Below are 11,095 nucleotides of genomic sequence, written 5' to 3' on the forward strand. Positions count from 1 at the left end.
CCCATTTACAACCCACATAGGCCCCATATATAGTTGCTGGCTGGGTTATTTTGGTCCTTATAAGAAGAATGTTTTTTAGCCGATTAGCATATTGAGAAGAGCAACCATCTTCAAGGCCGCTGTGTAGGATCTGTCCAACTTTGTGCTTGTATCAAAAAAGACAGAACAGCATGAACGAAACACAAAGATTTTCACCAAGATTGTCTTTTACAATTAAAAAAATAACTAGCCCCCAGAAGAATTTAAAATAATAATATAAAAGCCTACACATAGTGGCTTTAAACTGGAGGATCAGGGCTCAAAGCTTTAACGCCTGGAAGCATCAACTGCGTTGAAGTATCTGTACCATGAGCCTGAACTTTTGACCTCCCCTGATTAAGGGAAAGCAGAAAGACAGATGTGGACTGAGGGTGTTAATAACCCCAGGCCTACAGCAACCCAAAGAAACAGAACTCTGGAGCCTGTCAAAAAGTCGGATATCAATTATTATTTTTAGTAAAATGCAGAACACAGATGTTCAAATTATGATAAAGTAAAGATGTGAGCACATCTGCCTCGTGAGAGATGTTAGACATCAGAAGTAGGTCAAATTTCAGCTGTAATGAAATCCAACTACTAAACTCATTAAGTAGATTACGCCTACTTTCCTCTTTCCGCATTCACGAATAATCACTTCCCCTCTGTCACGTCCCATTAAAACAATACTGAACAGGTCATTCAAGTAAAAACAGACACATATAGAGATAACAAAAATCATCAAATTCATGAAGTCTTTCAATCATTAAAACATCCAGTTGAAGTGATTTGGGGAGTTTTGTGTCTACAGCGGAAGGTTTCCATGAAGTGGTGAGGCAGCGGAGGCATGGAGAGATCACATGACCCTGAAACCGGGAATCAAGCCCCGTCACACTGAGAGCAGCTGTTTTTAATATCTGTCGCAGTCCCGCTGAGTTGCAAGATGTGCCTGGAGCGTCAGCAAAATCCCTGTTACTGGTACATTCATCAGAGCCGTCCAGATAATCCAAGAAGTTGTCATTCCACAGTCCGGTGGCCTATATATTTTAAAAGAGTAGTATATTTCTTTCAATGCTTGCACCAGGCCCAGGTTTCACTGCATCAAAAAGTTTTCTCTCTTAAGGATGATAAGATGTTCTCCATTACTGCAGGAAGAACCCATCAATCATCCCCCGTCTGCTCCTCTCTTCAAGCTACCCCTCCGTTTCCTCAAGGCCTTTGTAGTCCAACTTCTCTGTTCTCTCTCTCTCTCTCTTCCTACTGGTCGTCATCGTATCTCTGAAGAGCGTCCTCCAGCTTGGCGGTGATCTTCTGGTAGAAGGCAATCTGCTGGCGGAGGTGGTGCTGCATCTGTGCGCGGAAGTCCCGTACGCGTGTGCGGTGGAAGTGCTGGATCTCTGCCAGCGTGGCGCAGGAAATGATGTTGCAGCGGTTGTGGAGCTCACCTTCCTGCTTTGGACAGTCTTTCACCTTGGTCAGTGCACCTGGAAAAAGGTGGTGGAGGGAGGGAGGGGACAGAGAGGAAGAAGACTGAGAAAGAGTGGCAGATACACAAAGTATAGAGCAGAACCTCCAGGATTGGCTCCAGGATACACTTAATCATGCTCAACAGTGTGATACAGTTTACTCCATCTGTGTGGACAGGGATGGTAAAATAACAAAGATTATAATATTGTTGCTTCTGTAATATTTCTGTTTTTAGCAGCCTTATTGCAAAGTTTTATATAGCTGAGATTTAAATGAGAATTTAATACCACTCTTACATCTGTCTGTTATTTAAGATGCTACAGCAAAGAGACGCTTAGCTTAGTCTCTATAGGCAGATATCTGCACATGTATGCAGAATCTGAAGGCAACGGGACAAGATTTTGGTATCAGAAACGTTCTGGTTTCCGCCAGTAGTCCCTTTCTGGTCCAAGCAGTAATGACCAATCACATTTGAGCAGCAGGTACACAGTCCATGTGGGGAGGTGGAATGCATTGATCGGAGGGCAATCTCGAAAATCATCCGCTATTGTCTGACGACAAGTTACCTTTTTTTTATGTATCTGCATTCATATGCAGGCAACTGATTATAGAGGTTAGCTGAAATAACTGGTGCTAGGAAGAGGAAGTCTTGGGTTGAGTATCTGCTTTCTACACCCAGGTCCCCAGGAAATGTGCTTTGAAGCCAATTTTTGTAGTGTAATTACACCATATCGTTGCTCTGCCGTCCAAAAAAAGTTTTCCCCATCAACTTGCATGACAAAAGAGATGATTAATGAATTTGATCGTCCCAGGCGCCGTGATTCATTTCATTGTCAAAGCACAGCGCTAAACCTGATTTTTTTTAATACACAACAGTTGAACTTTTTGGGCTTCATGCGTCACTGAGCAACTTTTATAGGAATGAACAGGGCCTCGCCTCCAACACACTATCCAATTCTCTTTATACATCAATGGCTATACCTGATCTGCATTGGCCGTTGCCCAGAGGCTTATTGTTGTTAGATGATAACTGATGGGTTCTGTGATTGCAGTTAGCTTAAATTATAATATATAATATGGTAATTTGTGAGCTTAAGAGTTTTTCCCTGCTTTCAGTCTTTATGTGAAGTAGATGGACTTGCATTTGTATAGCACCCTTCTAGTCTTCCGACCATTCACCCATTCGTTCACAGGGTCAAGGGCCAAGGCTACAATCAGGCCTTAACCATTACACTCATTTACACAATTTGGTCTTGCTTTAACATACACACTGGAGGAGCCAGGGATCGAACCGTCAATCTTCTGATGAGCAGACGACCCCCTCTACAGCAGCCCCTAGAATATCCACTTCCTGTTTGTAGCTTCAAATCTAATGGAGTAAGAATGACCCTCTTATCTAACTGATGACGAGAGTAAATAACCAAAATGTTGAACTCACACATTTTACTGTAAACACCATCTACCAGAAGTCCAAGACAAGGGAAGACTGAAGAGACAAGAGTGAAGTAATGTCGTGACAGCACAGCCTACAGTTAGAAAAACTAAAGGGAGAAATGCAGGCATAGTCTTCAAGCTGATCATGGCATTTCTTTTCACGCTACAGAAAAAAAAGCTGGTTGTTGCATACTTTTTCCAAGATCCTTGAAGTTACCCAACGCCCAGTCATGACTCAGACAGTCTACTCAGTGTGACTAAACTTTCAGGGGGGAAGTAGTAGAGTTTGCATCCATGAAAAAATGGATCAAGAGGAACTCACAGTAATGCTCTATGTGAAGGAAATGATGACCTAGCTCATAGTCTAGCACGGCTCTCCTTCCTGACCTCATCGACCTCTCTTTCTAGATCTTTCGAAAACACATGCCATACCTGCGCAAGTACACTAACGAACTGAAATTAACTCGGACTTTGCTCTCCGCGCTGCCAAGGCGATTACAGAGCTGTAATCTGAACTCTTGTCCTGTTGGCTGGTGGGAAACTTGTTCAACTCTGTAACTATCTGCACCCCCTCTCATATACACACACACACACACACACACCCACACACCCCTCCCCTCTTCTTCTTCTTCCTTCTCTTCAACTCGCTGTATCACCGGGTGGAAGGAGGAAAAGAGGGAGAAGAAAAGAGGAGGAGGGGAAACTAATCCTGAGGCTGATCCATTTTGCATTCCTGCAGTCCCAGGGCAACACAGGACAAGAGGCCCAGGAATCTCTGCGTTCATTCAAATCAGATGTAGCCTCTGGACCTCACAGACAGAGCGAAGTCGGACGATACTGTACACCACACAATATTTAGGTCAAGAAAGCTGTCTGCATCGAGAGCCCCGCAGCTGCTTTTCTATCTCATCTGTGCTGCAATGTTGCCATGTTTTTGTAATTTGGTTGTTATTGGAAACACGTTGAGCGTTATACGAGATAGATAGATAGATATTTGTGGAATGTATTCCTGCGGTGAGAGGAATGACAGTTTATGTGAAATGTGAAACCTGCAGTCAGGTTTTCTTTGTGTGCCGAGAATGAAATCCAATGTTTTGTTTAGTTAGACAAAAGCAGAAAAAGACGTTTCATCTTTGCACCAGTGCAAACATTTGCCTCTCAGTTCTGTCACCAAATTGCCTGTTATGGAAACTTTGACTAAACCAATTATCTTTTGTTAAAGATAGATCTTTTGCAACTACAACAGAAGTGCAGATTCTGCATTGTGGGGATGTGCTCATGGGTGTTACTCAGAAAACAAAGTTTCCTGTGACGGCAGTGATAGATTATTCAGAGTCTGTGCTTTTATCTCTCGTGAACTTGTCAATGACCTTACTTGTTTATCTCATAAACTCCTTCATCAGTTAGTTTGCAGCTAAACGGTCATGCATGTTACAATATGGTTTTGGTTTTTTGGGTTTGTCTATTAGGTAGTGGGACATTTTGACATAATTCAGTGACATGTTGTGAAAGATGAGGCCATGTCACAAAGTCATGTCACAGTTTTTATTTGCTGGAATACAGTCAGTATTTTTTAAATAAAAAAGAGGAAGAAATAAAGACTGCTGTTCCTCTAGCTAGCATCTAATTTTAGTGTTGCTATGTATGATTTCTGGAAGTCAAAACTGGCACCCACAAATGTCGACAGGGTTTTTTGTATGATCCTGTGAAAGCAGAAATGATATCATACCCTATGACATGGCTATGACACATAACACATTGATTTGTGTTTGGCTAAATGGTGAGTTATGTATTTTCCATACTGGACCCTATTTTCCCACGTTGCTGTGTCTAAATGACTAATCGGAACAACATTTTTTGGAAGTAGTCAAGGATTGAGCAAGAGCGCTGCAGCCGTCAGTGGAACCACTTGTTACATGTTCACACTGTCAATTTACATCCGCTTAAAGAGCTTGTATTTGTCACTGACAGGCTCAGATTGTTATTCTTAGTATCTAACAACTTTTGGGAAGACTCCCTACAAAGATATACCTTTTTGTTAAGGAGTAAGATCCTTTTTGTGTGACAAGAAATAGTCCCGAAATTGGCGTTGCTAATTCCACCAGGCTCCATTTAAATAGGGATCCCACTCTTTAACAAAGAAGTGTATCTCGGTAGGTGTTCTTTCCATGAGTTGTAAGACTCTTAAAATAATAATGTGAATATGTCAGTGGCAAACTCAAGCACTTTTAGTGGATGTAATGTGGCAGAGTGAACTTGCCCTGATTAAGTTACACTACAGGCTGTTTCGACACTGCCATCTGCAGTGGTCTTGCTCAATAGTGGATCAATTTCAAAAATTGCTGCTTCCATTGGTCACTTAGGGTGCTTTCAGACCTAGTGTTGTCTTGCTTTGGTCTGAATCAGGGACGAATTTTGTTGCAAAGTTGCATAATTGCCTAGAGTTGGTTCATGTTCTCATGGCAGCATTTACAAGTGGACCAGATAAAATGCCTTGTGTGAGAAAGCTGCTCTTGATTGGTCAGAATTTACATGCGATCCATGCGAAAATCCAGGAAGTAAAGCAAATGTTGAAGAGTACACTTGCAAGATAAATGTGACACTTTCTAATGTCACAATGGAGGGACAACTACGCAGGTTTATTTTAGCACTGGTCATCGTGGACTATATTGCTGTCATTGTTCATTTTAGTCAAACCATACAGTTTGAAAACGAGGCGCGGCTCCAACTAGAAAACAATGTTTTGATGCATTGGATGTGCTGAATGTGCATATTAAGGCAGTGCAGGAGGAGGTGCACATTAATACATGCTCATGCTTGTTGCGTAATGCGGCTGCAGTTGGTTCCGATCGAGCTTGGAACACGTTCGTTTGTAACCAGACCAAGACCACCTCTTCAAGAAGGTCTTGACCCGGTTGTTTTACTGTGCACTAGAATGCAATTGCTGTGTTAACACCTGCCCAAACGAACCGCACTTAGGGGGCAAACAAACTTGAGTTCAATTGAACTGAACCAAATGGCAGGTGTGAAAGCACCCATAGACACAAAAACAACAGAAATAAAGGGTTGAAAAATACTACCCTTTAAGTTTTTGAACAGTTTTTGAGGGTTGAGATAAGGTAAACGTTTTTTACTTAAGGTTATGATGAGATAGTTAAGTAAAGGGTTGGGTAAAGTTTTCATCTTGTTTCATTTAGCATCATTTCCCCCTGCCTGTTTGAATCATTATGACCCATTTCTTTTTGTGTGCTGGCCCATTTCAAACTAATAGGTACAAACTTCTCATGAGATCGTTCTCCACAGAGACACATTATTATTCATTTTACATATTACTAAAGTTAAGTAATCGATGTAAGCTTATTACTCAGATTTCATAATAGGAATGGTATCTTCCAGTGCAGCAGAGGTGATGGAACAATTGTAAGAAACGTGAGGCTCTTTGAGGTACACAAAACAACGTGTTACTTGTCAATCAGCAAGAAGGTGGACTCCTGTCAGTCACAGAGACTATTGGCATTCAGACTGTGTTTCCATAGTTCGGAGCTGTGATTGTGTCTAGAGAACAGAGCTCAGCGGACTATAGAAACAGTGCCTCTAGGTTTGGCAAACGTCAGGACTTTGCGTGCCAGGAGCAACTCCCTCCTCCCAACCTGCAGGGAACTAACAAGCTCACTCCTCTGCAAGTCCTTTGTACACGTCTGTGTGAGTGTGTGTGTTTTTCTGTGTTTTCCTGTGAGCGAATACAGGCTCTCACAGTACTGTTACAATGGACCAGCTATGGGTTTCAGCTTTCAACCCAGATTGACAGTAAATAAAAACAGATGTTGAAACATTCAGAATCTGGGCCTCTGTGTATTATCTGCAGTTATGTTGACATGATTAATACACAGGGAGGCTGGACGACTTTTGGATTCAAACCTTCCACCCTTCAGAGGCATCCATGAGCAAGAGTCCTGACCACTCCTGACCCTTGACCTCTGACTTCCCTGTTAAGAAAAGTATGCTAGGTCCTGCATCTGTTTCATTTCTTGCAAGTATGCTGGGAAGTTTAATGTATTTTTGTCAGTAACTCCTTTCACATACTTCTGCACAATCTCCTTTTGGTTTTCTCCAGGCTTTGACATGTCTGGCATTTACATCCCACACTGAAAGATGGAGTGGATAAGAGTGGAAGTCATAGGTGTGTTACAGCTGGGGTAGGCAGTTTTCTATAAAAGGCAAAAAAATCTAGCAGAATTTGAAATACGCCCTCCTCCTGCAGCTGTCTCCCCATTCATTCATATTTGTTGTTTAAGAGCTGCACACAGCACATTTCCTCAGTTCCTTCTTTATCGGACCACAAGTAAGACAAGAATTAGCTACCTAGCACCCCATGATTTCTTTGCCTCAATCCCCGCCACTGTGGACTGCTCCGCTAGGAGTAGGAAAGCGGGTAGCAGCTCCAGAAACGGACCTTCAGTTGGCCAGCGCAAACCCCAGCACCAGCTGTCACAGTGGGCTGGCGGCCAGCAGCAGTGCTGAGTCTAACCTGTGTTACAGCAGCAACAGAAAGTTTGCAGATCGGCTCTAAGCGCCGAATTCCGGTCAGTCTCCGGAACTACTGCCCACTCTCCTCCTGGCGTGGTGGTCTATAGCGGCGGGGAGTGAGGTGAAGGGCCCACTGTGATTCGAGACTCTAGCTAACATTAGCTACATAAACATGAACTTGTATTAGCTTCCGCTATGGCTAAACTATTAGCACCATTTTCTCTCCACCTCTGAAATGCTACACCAGTATTTTGTTTATTTTGTTTAGTGTCAGACTTTATTTTAGACTCTCTTCTTGATAAGTCCATCTTCCTTTTTTAGGTTGCTTTGCAGTGTAGGCAATTGTTACCAATGCAAAAACACCAACTTTTTTGCAAGATTATCCACCATTAAATCAGGATTTCACCAAAGGGACTTGCACACACATCTGCATTTGTAAAACGCCCTCTCTCTGAAATGACCTGTAATTGGCCAAAGTCTCCTGTCATGGGCTACATTTTCTAAAGCCAAGCGGAGGTGCAGAAGTCTAGGTTTCTCTCAGACCACTTGAATTACAATTATGCTTAAAGGTTATTAAGGGACTTTTGCCCAATGACACAAAAATAAAACTGCCTACCCCTGCTTTAAAGAGTTCAGACTCTGATAAAGATATAAAAAGAAAATTAGGAACGATTACTCTGAGTGCAAAATGAGCTTACTGTGCAAACAATGTGGTTCTGATTTCAGAGCACATGCACACACACACTGTCCCACCTTTCTGCACATGGATGATGTCAGGAAAATTAGCCAGGTGTCCTCTGTAGAGGTCCAGCAGGTCAGAAATGGGCGCCAGGTCCTGGGGCGGCTGTTCAGCAAAATACTCTCCCACCGCCTCATAGGCTTCACCAGTGTAGGCGATGGCTTTGTTCAGGCCCACTGAGTAGGCCTGCTGGTCCATCTCAAACGCTTGTCCCAGGATCGTGAAGGCCTGCCCGACTTTCTGGTACTCCTTCTTGAACCCCGCCATCTGCTTCCGAGCGAACTCGTTGATGGTGGCGTTCACGACCACAATGTTCTCGTCCATCTTCTTGGTGAAGGTCTTGAAGCCTTCGATCTTGCTCTCGACCTCCTGGAGGTCCAGCGGGACAGACGGTGTGCTAAAGAAAAGAAACGTTCAATTTAAACCTTGTGGCTTTATTCTGAAAATCCATTATGCTTTTTTTTTTTTTTTTATTGCAGCATTACATCATCTTTATTTATTATTCCTCCGATCTACTTATCTCACCCTCACTATCAGGCACTCCCTATGATGAAAGCCTTCAGTTACAGCAGAGTGAAACAAGGAAATCTGATAACACTGTCTCGCTAAAGGGCAAATAACCTCTACTGTTACTTTATACCGTTATAAAGTGGGTGGACAAAATAACAGGAACATCTGACGCAATACCATGATGTAACCCAGCAACACAACTTGATCCATACCTCTTTGATGTCCACCCTCTGCACATCATTCATTTGCACAGTATTTAACAATAAAGTGTTATAGGTTTGGTGTAACTTCTTTCCCTCAAACTACTACCATCTTGTATTGTATCTACTAACTGCCTACATTTCCCAGAATGCCTTACAATCTCCAGAGACTAGACTGTAACTTGATACACTGAGTGGCTGGTTAGAGATGCAGAGTAAGCCTGTAACAGTGACGACAATAGAGCAACAAGAGTGATAGTTTTTCAGGTAAAGAAGGTCAGGACCATGGGCCTTATTGAAAACCTGATCTCTATTGTTGCAGCATTGCATTCTGGTCTATTTCCTGCTCTTACTGGTGTAGATGTTGACCTCTTACGCCTCTTCTACAATGGATATCGCCCTGTATGATTGTTGAATGCTCTTGGAAAAGGTTGACTCTTGAAAGAAGCTTTCTATAATCTTGTCACTAAAACAAAGTGTCCAATCCAGGAATTGAACCTCCTACCTGATTGTGAGGAAGAAATTGGCCCCGACTAGCTCGTCCCTTTCGGCCTTCCTCTTGCCCTGTTTCCAGGCCTTCTCGTCTGCCCCGCACGTTAGGAAATGCTGGAAAACGTCACAGCGTGACAGCACAGGGTGGCTTGTCATGTGGTTCATCCACCAGATCAGTCCCTTCCTCCGCTTGGAGATGAAGTCCTCCTCAAAGCGGCCGGTGGCCTGCTTCTCTGGCAGGTGGGGCACCGAGATGACCGGGAAGCGCTCCACGAGCCGAGCGTACAGCCAGTCGAAGTGCTTATACCTGCAGGGATGGAAGAGGAAGACACAGGTGGGAGGGTTTATGGGGACATTTTAGGTGCATGAAAAGGTAGAGAGATGGTTCTGAGAGTGGGAGCGACGGAGTTTAGGAAGTGAGGTAAATGGCAGGAAAGTGCAGTGAGTCAAAAAGAAGTGGGAGCATGTGTAGGGATTTTTTTTTCCCAGCAGGGCCGAGTGGAAACTGACATGTAAGGGAGTAAGTGTTGGCTTGAAATGACCAACCTACTGACAGGGAAACAATGTGAAAGGTGCAGAGGGAATCTCAGAAAGGAAAGGGGAGATTCCTGAGGACTGCAGAGGGCAAAAGGCCACAGTCGGCTCTGTTTTTGCCATTTTGTGGAAACAATTGTGGCTACAGGAAAGGCCACTGAAACATTTATTTTAAGTGTATGGGGGGCCGGGGGATCTGGTGAAGAAGTACGTTTAAAAACCCCAGGGAAAAGGAGAAGGAAAAGGAAGAGAAGGAACTTGTACCTGCGGTTGACTTGCGTGTTGGTGTGCGTTGGTGTCAGGCCGTAGGACATGTAGCTCTTCATGCCTTTGAACTTAGTCTGCTTAGTGGGGTCGTCAATGGTGCACGTGAATGGATACGGGTCCTCCTGCCACTCCGGTCCATGCTTCCCCATCACCACACAGATCCTGTCCCCGTCCTTCACGAAAGCAGAGGCCTCCCCAAGCAGGAACGCCTCCCCTCCGGACTTGACAAAGGTGGAGAACCTGTTGAGGTTCCTCCCCACTGTCGCCGAGCTCTTGGCTTGGTGTTGATGCTGCTGGGAGCTCTCACGCCGCGCTGGCAAGGAGGTGGTCACCGGGTACAAGGGAGGCGAGGTGCCAAGACCCCGAGGCACATCTGCTGCAGGAGAGCTGTCATCCCAATCGTCATCCCAGTCGTCATCGCTGCCCTGGCTGGTGTGGAAGCTGCCTCCGCCACTGCCAATGCTGCCAGCCCCGAGTCCTCTCTGAGACTGGGTGTCCGGGGATGTGTAGGGGGTGTGGGTGGGCGTCAGGGCTTTGGTTTTGGGCAAGGAGATGCCGTTGTTGTTGGTGTTGGAGGTGATGTGGTCCCTGATGATCTCCACATAGGAGGCAGGGAAGAGGCCAGCCTCCCCCCTGCTGTTCTCCCCCTCCAGCCAGCCCTCCAGCTCCTCCTCAGTGAACAGGGTCACCAGCTCATTCTCTGTTATGGAGATCTCTCCTGGGTTTTCAGAGTGGAAGTCGTACAACACTCTGGCCTTCAATGCCATAATTTAAAATAATACTTATGTTTCTCTCCCTTAGAATCCTGTCTTTATTGCTTCAAGAACTTTCCTTTAATTCTCGGATTAACCCTTTAAGATCTCTTTGAAACTCGAATAAGATTTAGATCACGCAGCAGCAACAATAGGGA

The 11,095-nt window shown here is 44.3% G+C and overlaps 1 protein-coding gene across 1 annotated transcript; it reads right to left on the reverse strand.

The window, feature by feature from the left end:
• Positions 1–467: 467 nt before the first annotated feature.
• Positions 468–11,095, reverse strand: LOC117269215 (sorting nexin-18-like). Its single transcript, XM_033646091.2, has 4 exons — positions 10,183–11,095; positions 9,398–9,691; positions 8,197–8,579; positions 468–1,499 (listed from the first exon to the last, which is right to left on the reverse strand). Exons 1-4 carry the CDS (start codon positions 10,950–10,952, stop codon positions 1,273–1,275), a joined length of 1,674 nt encoding a protein of 557 aa, XP_033501982.2. The 5' UTR covers positions 10,953–11,095; the 3' UTR covers positions 468–1,272.

This window comes from Epinephelus lanceolatus, chromosome 19 (genome assembly GCF_041903045.1).
Source record: "Epinephelus lanceolatus isolate andai-2023 chromosome 19, ASM4190304v1, whole genome shotgun sequence".
NCBI classification, from domain to species: domain Eukaryota; kingdom Metazoa; phylum Chordata; class Actinopteri; order Perciformes; family Serranidae; genus Epinephelus; species Epinephelus lanceolatus.

Excerpts from the sequence above, each read along its gene's own strand:
- LOC117269215 (XM_033646091.2), bottom strand. The coding sequence starts at position 10,952 with ATGGCATTGAAGGCCAGAGTGTTGTACGACTTCCACTCTGAAAACCCA. Across the intron at positions 9,692-10,182 it reads AACACGCAAGTCAACCGCAG|GTATAAGCACTTCGACTGGC; the intron begins GTACAAGTTCCT and ends CCATCCCTGCAG. Across the intron at positions 1,500-8,196 it reads CATCATCCATGTGCAGAAAG|GTGCACTGACCAAGGTGAAA; the intron begins GTGGGACAGTGT and ends ACCTTTTTCCAG.